Consider the following 22560-nt stretch of genomic DNA (forward strand, 5'->3'; position numbering starts at 1 on the left):
TGTGTCCGTGTGTTCTGGTCAGTGTGAAGATCTCTGGATGTTGTTTTGGCATGTGTTGCTGACCCTGATATGACCTGCCACCTAGTTTTTGTAGGCCGGGATTTCCCTCAACTTCGACCCATATGCCTTATGATATGGTGCACTTAATGTATGGCTAAGATACATATCTAAACGCTTATGAATCAGAATCATATAAAGGTCAACCTCTTTACCCAGAAGTATGGTGTTCGTAGGAGCGAAAACGAAGGAAGCCTTCCCATTAATTAAAAAACAACAACAACAAAAACAGGTGAGAAACAACACATCACACAAACAGCACACCAAGGGAAGTGGGGACAGGGTGGATTCAGGAAGGAGATCAACAGAACAGACAAATGAGTGGGTGATGCAAAGCTTGAAGAGAGTTCTGATGATGATGTCAGGGCCTCGACGTTGACTGAGCTGAAAATGTGAACATGGCCATGGCATCAACAATGATCAACCGACCCTTAAGTGCTTGACTTCTTCATTTTGATGTGTGCCGTATTATACAATGTGCCTTATTGTCAAAATCAAAATCTTTTTAAAAATCAGAGGAAGTGCCTTATCTGAAGAACCTTGTAGTCAGTGCAGTGTAAGCAGGTAACAGTTAACTGTGTGTGTGATTCGCTCCTTGTCTACAGAAGATGTCAGTGAGGAATATTGAAGACTGGTTGATGATCAGTGTTGTGTGTGGGTGTGGGTGTGCACGCTTTTTTTTTTTTTTTCTGTATGTGTATGTGTGTTTGTATGTTGTGTGCTTTGTGTCTGACATATTTTTGTAAAGGCTTTGAATGGTCAGAAAGCTTCATTCGTTTATTTATTTATAGTCTGTTCATCTAAGATGATGAGATTTGTCAGAAAGCTCTACATGAATGTATTATCATGACTATTATTATCATTATTATAATAATTATTATTCTTGTGTGTTTCAGAGCGAGTGCTGTGTCCAGGAAGGCTTGGACGAGGAACATGAGTTTGCACGACTCAAGCAGTCCATGGAAATGGTGGGCTTCTCTGCAGAGACACAGCGCAAGTAAGCACAAGGCTTCTCTCCCCTTCTTGCTGCTTCCTCTTCCCAGCTCTGGGGATAACGGCCAAACAAGGTCCGTAGCAGTCTGGTGCTTGCAGTTCTGTGGAGGGCAGTTCACCTGTGCTGATGTCCTGCTCAACCAGTACAAAGTGTAGAACACCTGCAACAGTAGTACCATAGCTGGATTAGGCATTGCTTGAATTGTTGCAGTTTTTTTTATTTGTTTAAAAAAAAATTCTATATTACTCTATCTCATTTTTTGACTCATTTGTGTAAACACAGTGAATCTATGTTAGAACCTGGTGTTTGGCTGTCTCTGTGTGTGTGTGTATGTCTGTATGTATGTCTGTGTGTCCACAGTAAACTTTAACACATTGTCATTTTTGTGTATTTGTTTTCAGTTGTAGCATTGTTTTTCTTAGTTTTTAAATGTTAGCTTTGCAGTATTTCATGAATTAAGAGTGCTTGAAGCTGGATTTAGGGAATTTGAATACGGAACATCTTTTTTTTTTTTCATTTTATTTTGTTCTATTTTACGGTGCATTAACGGTATTCCTATTTGTCTTGCAGGATATTTGGAGTTCTGTCGGCAGTGTTACACCTGGGCAATGTGGAATTCATCAAGGTAATGTACTGATGCTGTGTCTCCCCTCCCGCATCCTTTCATCCCTGTTTATTATCAAAACACTGCATAAACCAACATGATGGAGTCACACTCCGGACTGACGGATGAGTAGGCAGGCAGGCTTATCTGTCAGTGTGTGTCCTCATATGGGAGAATAGGCCAATTCTGGATGCGCAACACTTCCCACAGGTGTTGAAAGGGAAAACGTCTCCAGAAGTTGAGCCTTGCTTCCTTTGCTCTCGCTTCTCCTTTATGGCCAGCGTTCTCTTGTTTTCAAACGTCTTTATGCCACTACAGCACAGTATCCTCCAGCGAGAGCAGTAAAGGGCATCAGTTTCCCAGGAAGCAGACATATATCATGTCAAAGAGCCGCTGTGGCGGAATGAGGCTTTGGACTTATGATTCAGTGTTCTCCAGTGATCAGGGTTCGAGGCCCATTTCAGCATTGTGTTGTGTCATTGGAAAATGCACTTTACTCTTATTTTCCTCACTTCTCCCAGTGGAGTGATGGCCTAGAGGTAACACGTCCGTCTAGGAAGCGAGAGAATCTGAGCACGCTGGTTCGAATCACGGCTCATCCGCCGATGTTTTCTCCCCCTCCACTTGACCTTGAGTGGTGGTCTGGACGAAGTCATTCAGATGAGATGATAAACTGAGGTCCCGTGTGCAGCATGCACTTAGCGCATGTAAAAGAACCCACGGCAACAAAAGGGTTGTCCTTGGCAAAATTCTATAGAAATATTCACTTTGATAGGAAAAACAAATAAAACTGCTCGCAGGAAAAAATACAAAAAAATGGGTGGCGCTGTTGTGTAGCGACACACTCTTCCTGGGGAGAGCAGCCCGAATTTCCCATAGAGAAATCTGTTGCAATAAAAAGAAATACAAATACAAAATGTGAATGGGTACCCTGTTTCAGTTTGGGAATGTTAAAAAAGAAAAAAAAAAAAAACAAAAAAACCACCGAAGGAGAAGATTGGGCCCCACCTTTCTATGCCTGGCCATAGACACAGTGACTATGAATCCACTGCCCCCATGACTGTAAAAGGCTGTGGACCTCCAGCCTTTCACCTTTTATCATGTCATGTTGTACCCAGTGGGCAATACTAATTGCTCACCATTTTGAAAATGCTTGCGGCATTATTGTTTTTTGTCCCAAAATAAGACATGACAAATTTTGTGCCACTCCTGGCCATTGTCTCCGTTGGCCAGCGTAAATTATGAACTTAAAATCAAATACAGTTAGCCAGTGAATTTCGTTGTCAGTTTTACCAAAGGGCTTGGTGATGTTTTAAAATCTGTGTTGGTGATGAGTTTAGAAAACTCAAAAGGGTGTTTCTTTTTCTTTGTTCATGGGATATTGCTTCCAAGTGCACAGGTTTCTACTGAGGGGTGTATATTATATGTGGGTGATAATTATTGCAAAGGGTAAGTGCCACACACAACAGTGAAGTGGAACTGGTGACTTTGAAACTTTATACAAATGGGCAAGGTTTCTTGTATGCACACATGCACCTTTACACATGCATGCACATGCACACACACACACACACACGCACATACACACACGCACACACGCATATGCACGCACGCACGCGCACGCACGCACATACACACACACACACACACACACACAAATACAAACCATACACATGTTCTGCATTTTACACATCAGAAAGGTGAGACAGGAAACTGGCTGTTGCATGATTTTTGTTCTCTCTATATACACGTATGTTTAACTGACGATATTCTGTTCACTTCAGTCTTCCTTCAAACCTGATTTGTTCAGGCACACTCTCTGTGCCTGGACTTAGTACAGGTGACACAGTTCTTTCTTGTGCCATTGGATTGGTGTTTTATCTTATTTCGGACATTTGTATTCTACTTACCTTTCATTTGATTATATTTTGATGTGTTTTTGCTTATGTGATTATTTTGTTTAATCATTTAATTCCTTTTTAAAGAAAATCCCTTTTTTTTTTTTAATACAAACCTAGGCCTGACTAGTGTGTTGGGTTTATGAATGGGTCAGGCATCTGCTCCTTGATAAGAAAAAAAAAAAGAAGAAAAAAAGAGTAGATGTTGAGTGGCAACTTGCCTTTCTTCTTCTTCTGCGTTCACTCGTATGCAGACGAGTGGGCTTTTACGTGTATGACCGTTTTTACCCCGCCATGTAGGCAGCCATACTCCGTTTTCGGGGGTGTGCATGCGGGGTATGTTCTTGTTTCCATAACCCACCGAATGCTGACATGGATTACAGGATCTTTAACATGTGTATTTGATCTTCTGCTTGCATATACACACGAAGGGGGTTCAGGCTCTAGCAGGTCTGCACATATGTTGACCTGGGAGATCGTAAAAATCTCCACCCTTTACCCACCAGGCGCTGTCACCGTGATTCGAACCCGGGACCCTCAGATTGACAGTCCAACGCTTTAACCACTTGGCTATTGCGCCCGTCACAGCTTGCCTTTGATTTTATGCCTCCTTGAAACGGAAACTGTGTGTGATTACAGAAGGGAGATCAGCACCATGACGAGTCGGTGGTGGTGAAGAATGAAGCCACGGTGAAGATGATCTCACACCTGTTGAAGGTGGGTGTTACCTGTTTGTTGTGTTACCTGGCTGGTCTTGGACTATGACCTCAAACTAGGAGGCAAGATTGCACTGGCTCTTTGTGCTGCAGCCTTGGGGGCCAGTTGACCTTTGGGAACCATCCCAACACCGACTGTCCTAAACCCCTCTTGGCTGAGAGAGTGGAGATGCAACTTGAGCAAGACATTCTCCACTATGATCAAATTCTAGCCCAGATAATTGGGACAGCAGTTGCCTCCTCTGCTGTCCTGATGGTCATAGTTGGACACGACTGACTATCATACATGCCTGGACCTGTCCATGCGCTTCTTCCACTTGAAATAATAACAGTAATGATAATGATAATATAATAATACTAATACAAATGATAATATTTATAATAACATTGTAATTTCTGGTCTATAAGGCTCAACTTTTTAAACTTAAATGTGACCCCCGAGTCTTACCAGCTGTATGCACCCTGTCTGTGTCTGAAAACTAAATTATGACTATCATTTGGTGCCATCTGTCTCAACAATCTCTGTATTTGACAACATACTTGATTGCAACAAACAGACGTGATCACATAAACAGCAACACTTAACATGCTTCAATCTTAGCAGAACAAACTACACAATATTCCGAATTTAAAGAGAACATGATTGCAGTTCACCTGGAGGCTGTGAAAAGAGAGCAGCGATTGAGTTGTTGCGAGAATAGAGAAATCAGAAGAGTGAACTGATCGCCTTCAGGCGTTTTTAAACATGCAAGGCTAGGTAACAGCCATGGACTGGAAGCAGAGTTAGCAGACTCGATTCTGATTTAACAAGCTAAAGCACTGGGGCTTGACAAGATACAGATTTGACTGAAAACTTCAGAATGATAGAAAAAAAAGTTCCAGTTGATAAAAAAAAAAAGCTGCACAAGTATCTGTGCAATGTCAGAAGCATTACCCCCACGCTGCTCATTTTGAGTCCTCCATACACAGCCAGAGTCATCTGTCACAGTCTTAGTGCCGGCAATCCACAGAGAACTACTGATGTTTAGGTCACAAGGAGCCACACACCAGAGGAGACCCAGCACTGTTGCAGAGTCATTGGTGGTGTCCACTAGTGCCTGTTCTGATTTAGCATCTCCAGGATACCACCTGTTAATTCCCCTACTGACAACAATATTTGCTTAGTGTGAGACATAACCCTGACAGTGATATTTTGAAGACGATGTAACTAGTGAAAGAGGTAAGATGCATGGATGACAATGATGATGAAGATGATGTGCTGAAGACTTCAGTGGTGAACATGAGTGACACTGCAGGGGCAGGGTGCGGAGAGAGTGGCATTGCCTGTCGGTGAGAGGGACCTGAAGAAAGGCCACTGAAGTGGCCATGCTGGATGTCATTTGGCAACATAGAGAATTGTAGTTCAGAACTGCTGGCTCCAGTGTATCTGTTGTCTTGTTTGGCAGAGGTTCCAAGAAAAATCAAGATGGTGTACAGATTCTCTCTTTCCCTTGTACTGTTAAACATACACACATTCAGACATACACATACACCTCTTTGCTCCTTACACACACACACACACACACACACACACACACACACACATATCACCTGTTTTTCAGCTAGACCCACCATACCTGTGACATATAACCTTGATGCAGGTGAAAGAAAGGACAGTGCTGGAGGCCCTGACCCAGAAAAAATCCACAGCTGGAGATGAAACCTTCACCATCAACTACAAGATGGAGGATGTAAGTCGGCCAAATGCTCTTTATTTTATTTGTATACATATGCATTCATGTTAGAAAGAGATTTATTCATCCCAAATGCTCTTTATTTTAGTTGTATACATATGCATTCGTGTTAGAAAGAGATTAATTCATCCCATTTGACTTTAAACACTCAAGGCCGGACCAGATTGTTGGGTTTATGTGAAGGTCAGCCATCTGTTGCTTATTCGTTTATTTATTTATTTATTTAAAAAAAATCTTTTACAGCAGGTGAGGTATAACGTTTATGGATGAGTCTGCAGCCTTTAACATCTCACTGTGATTGAAACTGAAAATTGAACTTAAAAGCAAAGCCTATGGACTGCTGGAGATAAGACATTAAAACAGAAGCACACACATAGGGCACATTCAGTAAATGATTCTTTAAATACAGTGTTAAACATTGACCCAGTCTGACAGCCTAAAAATATAGCATTGACAGTGTTAGAACACAAGGACAACATGCAGCAATGGAGAATCGATCAATGAAGGGAAAGATAGTAAATGAACAAAAAAAACAAAACCCAAACAAAAAACAAAAAAAGATTAGCGGTTTAGACGCACAGGTTGCAGGCAATGAAGATGGCTGCCATCAAAGAGAGAGCTTCTCTTATTACTCTTGTTTAATCAAGTTATCTGCGTGTGTGGGGTGGGGGGGGGGGGGGGGGGGGGGTGCGGGTGTGTGCTGATTATCTGGTTGTGGTTTTCTGCAATTCATCTTTATTCTTATCTTATCTGTCTATTATAATCAATGTGCAGTATAGTAGGCTATGTTTATAATTATATTCAATTAATGTTTCTTAATTCTTTCTGTTTTTACATTAAGAATACTAGTTATTACCTGCAGTGTGTGGATGTATGTATGAAACGATGTATGTGATATTTTTTACATTTGTATCTTCGTAATATTTGTTGGGGCTGTTGTTGGCTTTTACAGTTATGGTCCCCATGTTGTTTACTTGTCTATGTTGTGATAATGCACCTGACCAAATTTCTCCAGTTGGAGATAATAAAGTTATTCTTATCTTATCTTCATCAGCACACAGAAGGGAAGTAATATTCAACGGTAGGTCACAAGCTGAAGTTATTTTCAATTTCTCGGCCTGAGTGGAGTAGTATTTTGCATAGGGCAGGAATCAGACCACTGCTAGATTATGCGTTAGTGGGTCTTGGTAGATATGTTAGATTAAATGTAATTTTAGGAAAAACATTTCCTGACACAAACACCAGCCATCTGAAGATTGAAGCAAACATCCTGAAAGGCTGACCATGGACAAAGACATTTAATTGTGGTTTTTTTACCAGTCACCATGATGAAAGATATTCTGCCAATGCCCATTACATCATTTCTTCTCTGTGTGATTCGTGTCGATCAGACCCAAGTATCATTTGTTGTTTAGTGTTAAGGATTCTATAGAGTCCACACTGAGTCTGCTAAACATGTGCCTTTGTTTTGTACTCAGGAATGCTGACACAAATCAGCTAAGGTGGAAAAGTTAGATTCAAACACAAACACACATTTAGCACTAACTAGCTTAGGAACAAAAATGCAATATCAGATACAACTTCTTTCCTTCTAGGTATTGACAAGGTTCTAGCATGACCTTTAAAAAAGCTGTTTTATTCCTTTATATTTTGTTGTTTTGAATCATCCTCTTTGATTGATTTTTGCGTTTAGTGTGATACATCTGTTCCCCACCCCCAGCCCCCTCTCTTTTTCAAGCAGTGGTGGATGACTGCTCAGTTCTGCACGTTCGCAGCAACAAATAGTGTAGAACTTTCTGATGACACTCTTCAAGGAAGTTCCCTTGGATACTGTTTTTCAGTTCCTTAAGGAAAGATTATTTTTTTAACTGGATTAAAATTTTACGTGGACTGAACAAGACATGATTGATTTGGAGTTTTTATTGTGATTGTATTTGACCTTTTAACATTGTTTTTGTTCATTTTGTTTGTTTTTTTATCATATTTTATTGATTTAGAGTTTTTATTGTGATTGTATTTGACCTTTTAATATTATTTTGGTAGAACTTTGACTGGCTTTTTGAACTGATGAGTTTTCAGTCATGAAATGGCCGCTTTGTGGTTGGCTGGCTATGAGCAATACTGTTTGCTTTGAAGCACTGAGGATATTATTATTCCTGTGGGATGCTAGAGGTCTTTTAGTACAGATAGCATCCCTGCCACAGGGACATTCTGTTGTGGAAATTTCCTTTTTTTTCTGTTGCTTTGTTTCTGCCTTTTTTTCGTCCTTCACCATTGTCTGCTTTTTCTGCCTCCCCTTAACCAGTCCCTTTTCTTTTCTCAAGAAAACAATCCCAGCCTCATGATTCCTGCCTTCGTGGGATGGCGTACGAGGCATGGTACCCGCGCTTAGGCACCCAGCGAAAATCTGATCCCCAACAGAGAAAGGAAAGACAGGATTGACTTAGAGGTAGAGAAAAACGAACGAATCGAGGGGGTCGAGTCGAATTGAGTACACAGAATGTAAGAATACAATAAACACAAGCCGCATGCAGCAAAATAAGGCCAAATGAATACGCTTAATAACAAAAAAAAGCGTAAGACAAGACAGAGCGTAAACCTGACAAGATGGCGTGGAGAGCCTTGGCCAAAGGAATGATTCAGCGCTTATAGCTTTTAGAGGCATTTGACTGGTTAAAAGCGGACCGGGCAAGACGGCTCGTCTTTTCACTGTTAGCCATGTGAAATTTGGCCAAGCAGAGCAAACCGATAGGCCTAGTTTGCATCAGTTTGACATGGTAAGTATATGTATCACCAAACATGGAGTATAATACAAACTCCTCCTTTCTCTTCCTGTAGTCTGTGTTGTACTGTCTGTGCTGTTTTGTTCTGGTAGTTTGGTTGTGATATTGTGAACACTGGGATGGACACTAGCTGTCCATTCTGTACTGTTATTTGCCTGCAGGGTCTTTTTATGTATTTTTTTCTGTGGCTTTAAAAAAATTTTTAATATTTTTTAAAAAGATTTAAGAAATCATTGGATCATGAATTAAGCAGCAGAGCTCACATTTTATTCACCTTTGGGAGCTTAATGGTTAAGATGATGTGTCAGATCTGTGTTTTGTTTCTTTTTTGTTGTTGTTGTTGATTTGACAGAATTTTGTGTTTAATACAGTTGGATTTTCTTTCAGTTGGGCAGCTGGACTACAAGCAATACAGTGAGATGTTAAAGATTTTGGGGCTGTGTGTGTGTGTGTGTGTGTGTGTGTGTGTGTGTGTGTATGTGTTTGTGTGTGTACAGGCGGTGGCCACAAGGAACGCCATGGCCAAGTGTATCTACGGAGCGCTGTTTGACTGGATCGTGCTCAAAGTGAACCAGGCCCTCCTGGTGAAGAAACACAACAGTGAACACGAGGTCAGCTTTATCATCATGATGCCTGTTGTTTCCTTTTGGCCTGTTTTGAACCAGTGCTCTAACAGTAGTTTAAACTATAGATCCGGTGCTGTGTGTGTGTGTCAGTGTGTGTGTGTTTTGGGAAAGGGAGTGACGTGGGAGAGGTGTGTGAGTTGTGACTGATGTTTCACTGTTTTTAAGATGATGTTTTGAATGCAACACAATACAATACAGAATACAATATTTTAGACTATAGCCTTTTCTCCTCCAGAATGTCTCTGTGTGCGTGTATGGGAAGTGGGGGTGAGGTGGGAGAGGTGTGTGAGATGTGAATGATGTTACACTGTTCTTAAAATGGTATTGAATAAAGAAATTAACAGATGTTTCATTCCAGCGGCATAAGCCTTCGCTCTAAATACCATGCCTTTCAGCTGGGTTTTTTTGATGTGATAGCGAACAATTCTTGGTCCATGGGTTTAAAAATATTGTGATTAAAAACCTGTATGAATCCTGCAGTAACACTGCTTTACACCAATAAGGTCACAATGTCCTAAACATGTCAGTTGCTCAATGTTGTGTCAGCAACAGAATTGCTAAGATTTAGGATTAGAATGAAAAACAGCTGTATATAAACACACCAGACAACACACCTTTTCTGAGAGAGAGAGGGAGAGAGAGAGAGAGAGAGAGAGAGTGTGTGTGTGTGTGTGTGTGTGTGTGTGTGTGTTTATGATATCAGAAGAGAAATTCAGCATTTTCTCTGCAGTTAAGTTTCAGTTTCCAGGAGGCATCAAGTGTGTGGACTGATCTATGTATGCTTCACCACATTTGTTAAGAGAAAAAAAAAGAGCAGATGTCTGACCAATGCTCCGACCCAGTGCATGAAAAGTTAATCATTACTGCTGTATAATAAAGCATTAGCACTCTGTAATAAAGCATCAGTGTTCTATAGCATCAGCATTCTGAATTACACATTAACGCTCTGTGGGAAAGCATTATTGCTCTGTGGGAAAGCATTAGTGCTGCATGATTAACGTCTTTAGATACTTCTTCATAACATTTTCGACTGTGGGGAAAATTTCTTCACACAATTCCATTTGTAATTTGTCACACAGGGCAATTCCATTGGAGTGCTGGACATCTTTGGCTTTGAGGACTTTGGACGGAACAGCTTTGAACAGCTGTGTATCAACTATGCCAATGAACACCTGCAGTATTACTTCAACCAGCACATCTTCAAGTTTGAGCAGGTCAGTGATGATGAATAGTGGAAGTACTGTTTCAGTCTGGAGACGTTTTGGCTGAATCGGTTGGGCATCAGAATTCTGATCCGATGTCCACCAGTGATCATGTTTTTAGTGATCATGTTTTTAAGGCCCTCTGATGTGCACCAGTGATCGTGTTTTTAAGGCCCTCTGATGTCCACCAGTGATTGTGTTTTTAAGGCCCTCTGATGTCCACCAGTGATCTGATGTGCACCAGTGATCTGATGTCCACCAGTGATCGTGTTTTTAAGGCCCTCAGATGTGCACCAGTGATCGTGTTTTTAAGGCCCTCTGATGTCCACCAGTGATCGTGTTTTTAAGGCCCTCAGATGTGTCACCAGTGATCGTGTTTTTAAGGCCCTCAGATGTGCACCAGTGATCATGTTTTTAAGGCCCACTGATGTCCACCAGTGATCATGTTTTTAAGGCTCTCTGATGTCCACCAGTGATCGTGTTTTTAAGGCCCTCTGATGTCCACCAGTGATCGTGTTTTTAAGGCCCTCTGATGGCCACCAGTGATCGTGTTTTTCAGGTCCTCTGATGTCCACCAGCGATCGTGTTTTTAAAGCCCTCTGATGTGCACCAGTGATCGTGTTTTTAAGGCCCTCTGATGTGCACCAGTGATCGTGTTTTTAAGGCCCTCTGATGTCCACCAGTGATCGTGTTTTTAAGGCCCTCTGATGACCACCAGTGATTGTGTTTTTAAGGCCCTTTGATGTGCACCAGTGATCGTGTTTTTAAGGCCCTCTGATGTCCACCAGTGATCATGTTTTTAAGGCCCTCTGATGTCCACCAGTGATCGTGTTTTTAAGTCCCTCTGATGTGCACCAGTGATCGTGTTCTTAAGGCCCTCTGATGTGCACCAGTGATCGTGTTTTTAAGGCCCTCTGATGTCTACCAGTGACTTTGTTTTTAAGGCCCTCTGATGTCCACCAGTGATTGTGTTTTTAAGGCCCTCTGATGTCCACCAGTGATTGTGTTTTTAAGGCCCTGTTTCAGCATGGTGTTGTGTCCTGGGGAAAGGCACTTTATCTGATTTCCCTCACTGATGTGCCCTCTGATGTGCACCAGTGATCGTGTTTTTAAGGCCCTCTGATGTGCACCAGTGATCGTGTTTTTAAGGCCCTCTGATGTCCACCAGTGATCGTGTTTTTAAGGCCCTCTGATGTCCACCAGTGATTGTGTTTTTAAGGCCCTCTGATGTGCACCAGTGATCGTGTTTTTAAGGCCCTCTGATGTCCACCAGTGATCGTGTTTTTAAGTCCCTCTGATGTGAACCAGTGATCGTGTTTTTAAGGCCCTCTGATGTCCACTAGTGATCGTGTTTTTAAGGCCCTCTGATGTCCACCAGTGATCGTGTTTTTAAGGCCCTCTGATGTCCACCAGTGATTGTGTTTTTAAGGCCCTCTGATGTCCACCAGTGATTGTGTTTTAAGGCCCTCTGATGTCCACCAGTGATCGTGTTTTTAAGGCCCTGTTTCAGCATGGTGTTGTGTCCTGGGGAAAGGCACTTTATCTGATTTCCCTCACTGCACCCAGGTGTGACTGGTGCCTGACACTGGTTGAAGAAGGTTAAAATGGCAGGAGAGGATTGGGTCCTGCTGTCCTTGCTGAGCCATGGACACAGTGGATATGAATTCACTTCCCTGATGGCTGTGAAAGGCTTTGGCACCTTAAACCTTTTCTAGTATTTTATCAATTTGGACATCTTCACATTGGAGCAGCTTTGTTTTGCAAATTGTTATTGTCATAGATTTGTGTGATGCCTAAATTTGTCACTTAGATTTATGTAAGTAATTTAATGGCTGAGTATTGTATATCTGTGTATGTGTATGCGTGCATGTACATGTTCATATGTGTACTTGTCTGCGAACATACGTCCATGCATGTGTGTGTGTGTGTGGTCTTCTTATCAATCACCGCATTACACAAGTCACCTCTTTGGTCATGACTTTCAGTTCTGAATGGGACCTGATGTCTCTCTGGTAAACCTTGATCAATCAGATTCTTTTTCCCCGTCATCTGCACCGCTTCATTCTGACAACCCCCCCTGGCCCCCTAAATAGTTACACCTGAGTTCACCTGCCCTGGTCTCAGTGGTGGCTCTCCATGGCGATGTTATGGATGTTAAGTCAGTTGTGTGTTTGACGGGCGCAATAGCCGAGTGGTTAAAGCGTTGGACTTTCAATCAGAGGGTCCTGGGTTCGAATCATGGTGACGGCGCCTGGTGGGTAAAGGGTGGAGATTTTTCCAATCTCCCAGGTCAACATATGTGCAGACCTGCTTTGTGCCTGAACCCCCTTCGTGTGTTTACGCAAGCAGAAGATCAAATATGCACGTTAAAGAACCTGTAATCCATGTTGGCATTTGGTGGGTTATGGAAACAAGAACATACCCAGCATGCACACCCCCTGAAAACGGAGTACGGCTGCTGAAATGGCTGGGTAAGAACGGTCATACATGTGAAAGCCCACTCGTGTTATATGCGAGTGAACGTGGGAGTTGCAGCGCACAAATGAAGAAGAAGAAGAATTGTGTGTAGTTGTGGTGGTGACAGAGCAGTGTGGTGTGTGCAGGAGGAGTACCAAAGGGAGGGCATCCAGTGGAAGAACATAGAGTTCATTGACAACACAGGCTGTCTGGAGATCTTCTCCAAGCTGCACAGCGGCCTCTTCTACCTGCTGGATGAGGAATGCAAGTGAGTGGTGTGTGTGTGTGGTGTGTGTGTTGTGTGCAGTGTGTGTGTTTGTGTGTGTGTGTGTGTGTGTTGTGTGCAGTGTGTGTGTATGTGTGTGTGTGTGTTCTGTGCAGTGTGTGTGTGTGTGTGTGTGTGTTGTGTGCAGTGTGTGTGTATGTGTGTGTGTGTGTTGTGTGTGTGTGTGTGTGCGCGTTTGTGTTTGTGTGTGTTGTGTGCAGTGTGTGTGTGTGTGTGTGTTGTGTGTGTTTTGTGCAGTGTGTGTGTGTGTTGTGTGCAGTGTGTGTAGTGTGTGTGTGTGTTGTGTGTGTGTGTGTGTGTACGCGCGTTTGTGTTTGTGTGTGTTGTGTGCAGTGTGTGTGTGTGTGTGTGTGTGTGGTGTGCAATGTGTGTGTGTGTGTGTGTGTGTGTGTGTGTGTGTGTGTGTGTGTGTGTGTGTGTTTGTGTGTGTTTTGTGCAGTGTGTGTGTGTGTGTGTGTTGTGTGCATGTGTGTGTGTTTGTGTGTGTATGTGTGTGTGTGTGTGTGTGTGTGTGTGTGTGTGTGTGTGTGTCTTTGTGATGTGTGTGTGTGATTGTGTGTGATGTGTGTGTGTATGTGATGTGTGTGTGTGTGATTTGTGTGTGATTTGTGTGTGTGTGTATGTGTGTGTGTGTGTTTGTGTGTGTTGTGTGCAGTGTGTGTGTGTGTGTGTTTGTGTTTGTGTGTGTGTGTGTGTGTGTGCTGTGTGTGTGTGTATGTGTATGTGTGTGTGTTTGTGTCTTTGTGATGTGTGTGTGTGATTGTGTTTGATGTGTGTGTGTGTATGTGATGTGTGTGTGTATGATTTGTGTGTGTGATTGTGTGTGTGATGTGTGTGTGTGTGTGATTTGTGTGATTTGTGTGTGTGTTTGTGTGTGTAATTGTGTGTGATGTGTGTGTGTGTTTGTGATGTGTGTGTGTGAGATATGTATGTGAGATTGTATGTGTGTTTGAGATGTGTGTGTGTGTGTTTGTGTGTATGTGTGTGTGATGTCCTAGTGTGTAATATTGTACATTATGAAATTCTGTCACCTTGTGGACAGTAACTAACAGGGGATTGGTTGTTGACTGTCCAGCTTCCCTGGAGCGACCAATGACACTCTGCTGTCCAAGTTCACACACAATCACCGTGGAAACCCCTACTACCAGGTGCCGCAGCTAAAGGAAGGGGCCTTCAACATTGTGCATTACGCCGGCAAGGTCAAGTACTGTGTCAAGGTCAGTGCATGTGACGCCCCTCGCTGTGCAGGAAATTAAGTTTTTCTAGATTTATGTGTGTGTTTATGTGTGTGTGTGTGTGCTTGTGTGCGTGTGTTTGTATGTGTGTGTGTGTGTGTGTGTGTGTTTGTGTGTGTGTGTGTGTATGTGTGTGTGTGTGTGCATGTGTTTGTATGCGTGTGCGTGTGTGTGTGTGTGTGTGTGCATGTGTGTGTTTGTGTGCATGTATGTGTGTGTGTGTGTGTGTGTGTGTGTGGGCTTAAAACAGGATGCCAGAGGTAGTCAGATTTACATGGACCTTTGTCTTTGAGTGATGAACATTGGTGACTTGAGGTCAGCGTGACATCAGTTTTAGCAGTATTTCCAACATTTTGTGTAGTTTTCAATAATCTTAATTGATTTTTCTGAACAAAGGTAACACGGTCCCAAGAGGAAGACATCCAAATATAGACTGATAACCGGCACCCCACCCTGTAAACTCAGTCAGTTGTGATAGAGGAGACTTTTTGTCTGGTTCCAGTGAGCATTTATTGTGTAATCTAGAGGTGAAAAGTGGAGAGGCAGGTGCCTCCTTCACAGCCCGGAGTTATATGTCTTGAGGAATTTAGTGGTGCACCTGTAGATGATTGCTTCAGTAAGTCAGTATCTGTTGGGTGACTGGTATAATGACTGTGTCTGTGTGTTCTGGTCAGTGCGAAGATCTCAGGACGTTGTTTTGGCGTGAGTTGCTGGCTCTGATATGACCAGCCACCTTTTTTTTTTTTTTTTTTTCCTGCCCCATCATCTGCACCGTTTCAGTGGCATTACTCCCATGCCGCTCATTTAGATTCCCCCATACACGGCCACACCTGGGTTTGTCCGTTGCAGTTCCAGCGTCGGCAGTCCACAGGGAACCATCGATTAGGTCGTTAGGTGTTAGGTCGCCAGGAGGCCACACACCAGAGGAGACCCTGCACTGCTGCTGAGTCACTTCGGTGGTGTTCAGTGGTGCCTGTTCTGTTTTAACGTACTTAGGACACAACCTACTAAGCCCCCTACTAACGACAATAATGGACCAGCCAGCTGGTTATCTCAGTGAGGCCCTTCTGTGACAAATATACTGGTCATCAGCAATCAAGGGGTTGAACATGTCTGGGGTGAGTTTGGAGGTTACACTGAGCACGGAGGTTTATGAAAACCAAACGGAGTGTAAATGAATGCTTTTACTTTTTTGATTCAACATGTATTTTTATGGTTTTGACATTTGATATGAATGAAACAGAGGTGTTCTGATTTGATGCACATTGTCAACCAGCTACAGATAATGTGTTTTGGTGTTTCAAATGTTACCATTTGATATTGCACCAGAAGGCAGTATAAGTAAGAACCAATATTGCTATCAACATCTATTTGCACAAAATTCCCTTTCCAAATCTTGACTTTTTAAGATTGCATGTTGGAGTCTCACATATGCATGCACACACACAAACACACACACACACACACGCACACACACACACAGACACATGCATGTATATATGCATGCATGCTCACATCATGTTCCAAAACAGGAGAGTGATTTAGAACATAATGTATTGTGGTGTGCAGGATTTCCGAGAGAAAAACTCTGACCTGGTGCGGCCAGAGATTGTCAGCACCATGAAGAACAGCAGCATGGCCTTTGTCAGGGAACTGATGGGTATGGCTTCCTTTTTTCTAATGGATTGATGTAGTTATTTTCAGAAAAATCTTTTGAGAGGCCAGTGGTAGACCATATGCATCCTGGATTATTTAGTTTATCTCTTGATTAAAAAAAAAAAATCTTATATGAACATACAGGCTTTCATAAAGTGCTCATTAATTTTTTGTGATGTATGTGTATTTGGTTATCTTGATGGATGCCAGTAAGCTATACATGTGCACCTGGTGAGTATTTCAGTTTGAGCCAAGTGTTCCACAGTGCATAACACAAACTGGGTGTTGTGTTTTTCAGGGATTGATCCAGTGGCAGTGCTGAGATGGTCGGTGGTTCGAACATTCTTCCAGTGCTTTTTTGCCTTCATCAGTGCTGGACGGAGATACAGAACTACAGGGGGTACGTTGTGTGTGTGTGCGTGCGTGCGTGCGTGCGTGTGCGTGTGTGTGTGCGTGCGTGTGTGTGTGGGAGGGGGTAGAGAGAGAGAGAAAGAAGTGAAATGAAATGAACATTCTTTATTAACAATAGCCTGTTTGGCTATTATTCCAGGATGGATTAACAGTCAAACAACAAACGATGTAAAAAAAAAAAAGGCAAAAAAAAAAAAAGCTAAACATATAAGTCAGCAATGATCTTTTTTCTGTCTGCAATGTAAGCAGTGATAATGGCAGTCACTTTTAGTTGGTCATTGTTGTTTTAAAATTAGTAACATAAGAAACGACCGCTTGACAGTGATTTGTCAGGTAAAAATGTTAAGCAATACAGTGTATTGATGTGACGTTGCCTTTCCAATTCTGTCCATAAACAAAGAGCTTGTTCAAACTGATAACGTTTTCTCTTTTCCTCTTTTTCTGTGGTTAAATGCTTCGGAGAGAGTGAGTGAGTGAGAGTGATTATGTGCACAGGACTTCTCACCCAGTTATTCGAAGGACAGTCTGTTCATGTACATTTATTACATTGGCATTTCTCCTTTTGTCGTATCACTGCATTTTGACCTGTTCCAACACGTGTGTGACAGACAATCACACAACTTTAGGTGTGTTGATTCTATCTTCATCTGTTCTCCCTTTTTTTCCAATTTGTTGATATTGTGATGGAGAAAGGCCTTCACAGGAAGGGTAAGATGAACAAATAGATTAGTTCAAGATAATAATATATTTGGGCAATTTGTAAAATTTTCGTAAAACAAAAAAAAAGTGTGTGTGTGTGTGTGCGCCTCTGCGTGTGTGTGTGTGTGTGTGTGTGTGTGTGTGTGTGTGTTTGGGAGTGCATGTATGTCCACACATATTGTATTGATCAGCATGAGGTGATTTCTGTCCTGTTAAAGGTGCAGAAGCAAAGGCCAGGAAACGAAAGTCTGATTCCCACCGTCACGAGTCGGTCATCAGTGAAAAGTTGATCAAGTACGTGACGGCTGTCTTCTCTTTTTCCCCTCTGTGCTCATCTCCCTTATCACAGCCAGTTCTCCAGTTTTGCTTATCTGCTGTAATATGTATAAACATGTTTGTTGTGGACGGATGTGTGTCACTGGTGTCTGTTTGCCGCACTGTGTTTAGCCAGCTATTCTGGTCTGGTGTTGATCCTCGCTATTTTGCACTGTAGATTTGTGTAGTGTTCAGTGTCTGGAGGAAGGTAACTAAATAAGTGAATATGTAATAGATAGATAGATAGATGAATAGATAAACAAATAGATAAATCAACAGGTAATAGATTGATTTTTTCTTTCTGATAAACCAGCAAGTTGATGGTATGAGTGATGTGTAGGCATGAAGAAATTTAACTGGTTTAAATAAATAACTAAATAAACCAGGATAACAGTGCTGAGTGAACTCTGCAAGACAGCCAGTTGGAGTAGTTTTGTTATTATTACTTTTTTTTTTATCCCCACTTTTACTTATGATGTTCCTAGGAACAGTGTTCCTCACGGCAGTAGTAGCTGGTACAGATTAACCCCTCTACTGCTGAAACTTGGTGAAAAATCAGTGTGGCATCAGATTTAGCCACAAGTTTCTACCTATTGTATACTGTTTAATATTGTAACTGATTTTGCTGATGAAAGGTAAGGAAGATATCCAGACAAGGAATGGTGTCAGACATCCTAACCTGTAATCTGTCTTTTCTCGGTGAGGTGATAGTCCTTTTCTTGTTGCCAGCAGTCAGGGTGTTAAATTGAAAAATATGGTCTGTTTGATTTCTGGAGCTCTTGCCACTTTGTCAGAAGTGTGATCTGATAGTGACGGGGTGTTTACTTTTGTTGACTTTACTTTTGTCATGTACTGGGTGTGGCTTTGCTGGGTTTTTTTTTTTTTTTTTTCTTCTCCTGCTTAGCGTATCTGGTTGTGGTGTTTTCTTTCTGATCATAGTAGTTATTTCAGTCTGATCACATGCCAGTCAGTGTAACTGTGTCTTAAAGAACTTGTTTGCAGGTGTCCTCTGTGTGTGTGTGTGTACGCGCATGAGTGTATGCACGTGAGTGTGTGTGTGTGTGTGTGTGTGTGTGCACATGCGAGCGTGCATGTGTGTTTGTGTGTGTGTGTGTGAGCTTGTGTGTGTGTGTGTGTGTGTGTGTGTTTAGGAATGTAAGGAATGAGTTCCTATGAAAGAAGCTGTGTTTGATATGAAAATTTCAACTCATATATCATAGAATATGTCACGCTAGGAATTGAAGATTAGAGTGATGTCGTCAGTATTTCTTGGCATGGATGAAAGGTAAATGAATGGTTAAAGACAAATAATCTGTAACAAGTTGGTTGTGTGTGTGTGTGTGTGTGTGTGTGCGCGCGCACGCGCGCATATCCTTTGTACCATTTTATTGCTTATTTCATGCTTATTGTTTTTAGAAGTCATTTCTTTCTCACTTTCTTCACATGTGTATTCAGATTATCACTTAATGACAAATGAATGCCTGTCATTGGTTTGCTAAAGACAGCTGAACATGAGACTGTATTTAATTCATGACATAATAACCTTGAAGGGAATTTTTTCAAGGCACAAAGTGTCTGGTTTATTTCTTGAAATAACTTCACTATTTATGTCTGGGTTGTATAAGGATATTAAACAAGATCAGTGTGCTTTGGCTTCAGGTCTTTATTTTTATTTTCATCGATTTTTGGTTTCTTCCTTATGTAAAAACAGAAAGGATCTTTGGAGTATTCATTGAGATCTTCTCATATTTTGTTGGCTGGGAATTATTGTACACAGTTGCTTGATGAATATTAGTATGTCAGTCATCGTGTAACTGCAAGTGTTCCTTGTTCATTTGTGATGTGACAAAAACGAAAATGAGCTGTTTTTCTTTCTTTGCCCTAAACATACAGTGATTTTAAGGGGTGTGTGCGGAAGAAAAAAAGGTTCTTTGACTTTAGCTGCTTTCTTACAATGAGAGGCATTCATTGGTGGTGGTAGAGTGGTAAATGGTAGAACATAAACACATGTATCATGTACTACTAACATGTTGTGATATATATAGATGTGTATTTAACCCCACAAGCTTTGCTTTGTTTTCCCCCCTTACCTCTCTTCTCCCCCCCGCCCGCCCACCTTCCCATCCCAACATCTTGCCCCCACTCCCGTGTCTGTGAGGGAGAAACGTGTGTCCACTTTCTTTGACATGTTGTCTTGCTTCTTCCACACTGCTCCCACCCTCTCTCCACCCCCCACCCCACCCTCCACCAGGCAAAGGGAGCGAAGCCTGGCCGCCTCCGCCCTGGCCAGCCTGAATGAGACAGAGAAGTTCACCATGGATGGCAGTGACCTTGACCTTGTGTGTTCTCGGCGACACGACCTCCATGAGGAGCTGATGATGTACAGCAGCATGGAATCGAACCTGCCGCCCTCCGATGCCCAAGTGATTCGCCGTGCTCGTCAGCTGCTCATGTTGGTGTCTGAGGGGGAAGGGGGGCTGGGGTGGGGGGAGTGGCATGATGAATGGCAGTGCCTGGATTTTTTTTTCTTTCTTATGTTTCCTTTTATTTTTTTTTTATTTTTTTTTTTACTTTATTATTTTATTTTATTTTTTTTAGTTCGTTAACTTTTCTTCTTGTCACATGTTTTTTGGGTGCCAGTTTTTGTGGAAGGGATCTTCAAGGCATGGTCTTTCTTTCGTCCATCCTCCCCCACCCCACTTGAGTGTTCAGTCAGTCCAGGGATTCGTGCTTGGTATTTTCAAGCGAACCCAACAACTGCTTACCTAGATTATACCTGTATGATCTCTTCCACATGGGTTAGACCACCCAGGAAATTGCAGCAGACACATGGTCCTTGGAGAAGAAGCTGTAGTTGATAGTGTAGCAATAACAGCAGATGTACCAAGAGCAGAAATAAGTGGGTTTAGATTCAGCAGAAATAACAGTGGGTTTAAATTTTTTTCTATTTCTCAATGGATTTTACACTTTTTTTTCCTTCTAATTTTGTATTGGTAGTTGTTGTTTTTTGTGAAGGTTTATCAGCCTGTCACATATTATACCTTTCTTTGTTTTGTGTGCTCTCTCTCTTTTGTAGGATAACATTTTTATATTTCCTCTGTACTTACCGGAGAGTACTTTCCATCATACAGGGTTCACATAAAGTTACGGACCATTTGGGAACTTAGTTTTCTTCTTGGGCGCATGCTTTGTATTTGTATTTGTATTTCTTTTGATCACAACAGATTTCTCTGTGTGAAGCGGTTCTGAATTTTCGGCACATATTGGTGAATGCAGCCAGTGTAATGAGCACCACTCCTATCTGGAGTTGCTTTCGTCTACCTGCACTTCCGTTTTCTTTTCTACTGAAAACCCACAGCAGTGACGGGAGCAATAGCCGAGTGGTTAAAGCGTTGGACTTTCAATCTGAGGGTCCGGGGTTCGAATCACGGTGACGGCGTCTGGTGGGTAAAGGGTGGAGATTTTTACGATCTCCCAGGTCAACATATGTGCAGACCTGCTAGTGCCTGAACCCCCTTCGTGTGTATACGCAAGCAGAAGATCAAATACGCACGTTAAAGATCCTGTAATCCATGTCGGCGTTCGGTGGGTTATGGAAACAAGAACATACCAGCATGCACACCCCCGAAAGCGGAGTACGGCTGCCTATATGGCGGGTTAAAAACGGTCATGCACGTAAAAGCCCACTCGCTTATATACGAGTGAACGTGGGAGTTGCAGCCCATGAACGCAGAAGAAGAAGAAGAAAACCCACAGCTATCATTTATAAACCACTGAATACTTGCAATTTTTGGATTAAAACATCCATTTTCTTTTTAGTGAAAACTCACAGCTATCATTTATAAACCACTGAATACTTGCAATTTTTGGATTAAAACATCCATTTTCTTTTTAGTGAAAACTCACAGCTATCATTTATAAACCACTGAATACTTGCAATTTTTGGATTAAAACATCCATTTTCTTTTTAGTGAAAACCACCAGCTATCATTTATAAACCACTGTATAACTGCAATTTTTGGATTAAAACATCCATTTTCTTTTAGTGAAAACTCACAGCTATCATTTATAAACCACTGAATACTTGCAATTTTTGGATTAAAACATCCATTTTCTTTTTAGTGAAAACCACCAGCTATCATTTATAAACCACTGTATAACTGCAATTTTTGGATTAAAACATCCATTTTCTTTTAATGAAAACTCACAGCTATCATTTATAAACCACTGAATACTTGCAATTTTTGGATGAAAACATCCATTTTGCTTTAATGAAAACTCACAGCTATCATTTATAAACCACTGTATACTTGCAATTTTTGGATTAAAACATCCATTTTCTTTTTTAATGAAAACCCACAGCTATCATTTATAAACCACTGTATACTTGCAATTTTTGGATTAAAACATCCATTTTCTTTTTAGTGAAAACCACCAGCTGTCATTTATAAACCACTGAATAACTGCAATATTTGGATTAAAACATCCATTTTCAGATGCAATATCAAGCTGGTTATGGTGTCAGTGTGCTTGAAACCAGTGGTAGACCAAAGGCAGTGTGCATACTTTATATCGTCTCTCGATTGCTTTAACACTTTACCTGCTTTGACAAAGTGCTTGTTAACTTTTTTTGTGAACCCTGTAGATTTCTTGGAAGATTGCTTAACAGACTTTGTTGTAAGATACAGGATGTTGTTATGACTTTCTTGTTATAGTTGGGTCTTGATTATTTTGTTTGGTTTTATTTTATTTTGTTGTTTTTTTACCCCATTATTCTTGATAATTGTCTCTTCTTTAAAAAAACAAACAAAAAAAAACCTTTTAATTTAATCACAGACGCAAGAGAAAATATACATATACAACATGACATGGACAAGAATACAGAAGC

General features: G+C 41.6%; 1 protein-coding gene across 8 annotated transcripts in view; it reads left to right on the top strand.

Moving 5' to 3' along the window:
• LOC143281953 (unconventional myosin-IXb-like) overlaps positions 1–22560 on the top strand; it is a 139531-nt gene that overhangs the window by 50688 nt on the left and 66283 nt on the right. For 7 of the 8 annotated variants that reach the window (XM_076587275.1, XM_076587270.1, XM_076587274.1 and 4 more), the window contains 12 exons: positions 954–1054; positions 1622–1676; positions 4193–4270; positions 5910–5999; positions 9283–9396; positions 10491–10625; positions 13217–13338; positions 14432–14573; positions 16161–16251; positions 16546–16647; positions 17576–17651; positions 19924–20124. In XM_076587275.1, coding sequence (XP_076443390.1) covers positions 954–1054; positions 1622–1676; positions 4193–4270; positions 5910–5999; positions 9283–9396; positions 10491–10625; positions 13217–13338; positions 14432–14573; positions 16161–16251; positions 16546–16647; positions 17576–17651; positions 19924–20124 — 1307 coding nt within the window. The remainder of the gene's footprint in view (positions 1–953; positions 1055–1621; positions 1677–4192; positions 4271–5909; positions 6000–9282; positions 9397–10490; positions 10626–13216; positions 13339–14431; positions 14574–16160; positions 16252–16545; positions 16648–17575; positions 17652–19923; positions 20125–22560) is intronic. The other variant, XM_076587277.1, reaches the window with a different exon arrangement.

This window comes from Babylonia areolata, chromosome 5 (genome assembly GCF_041734735.1).
Source record: "Babylonia areolata isolate BAREFJ2019XMU chromosome 5, ASM4173473v1, whole genome shotgun sequence".
Classification (NCBI taxonomy): domain Eukaryota; kingdom Metazoa; phylum Mollusca; class Gastropoda; order Neogastropoda; family Buccinidae; genus Babylonia; species Babylonia areolata.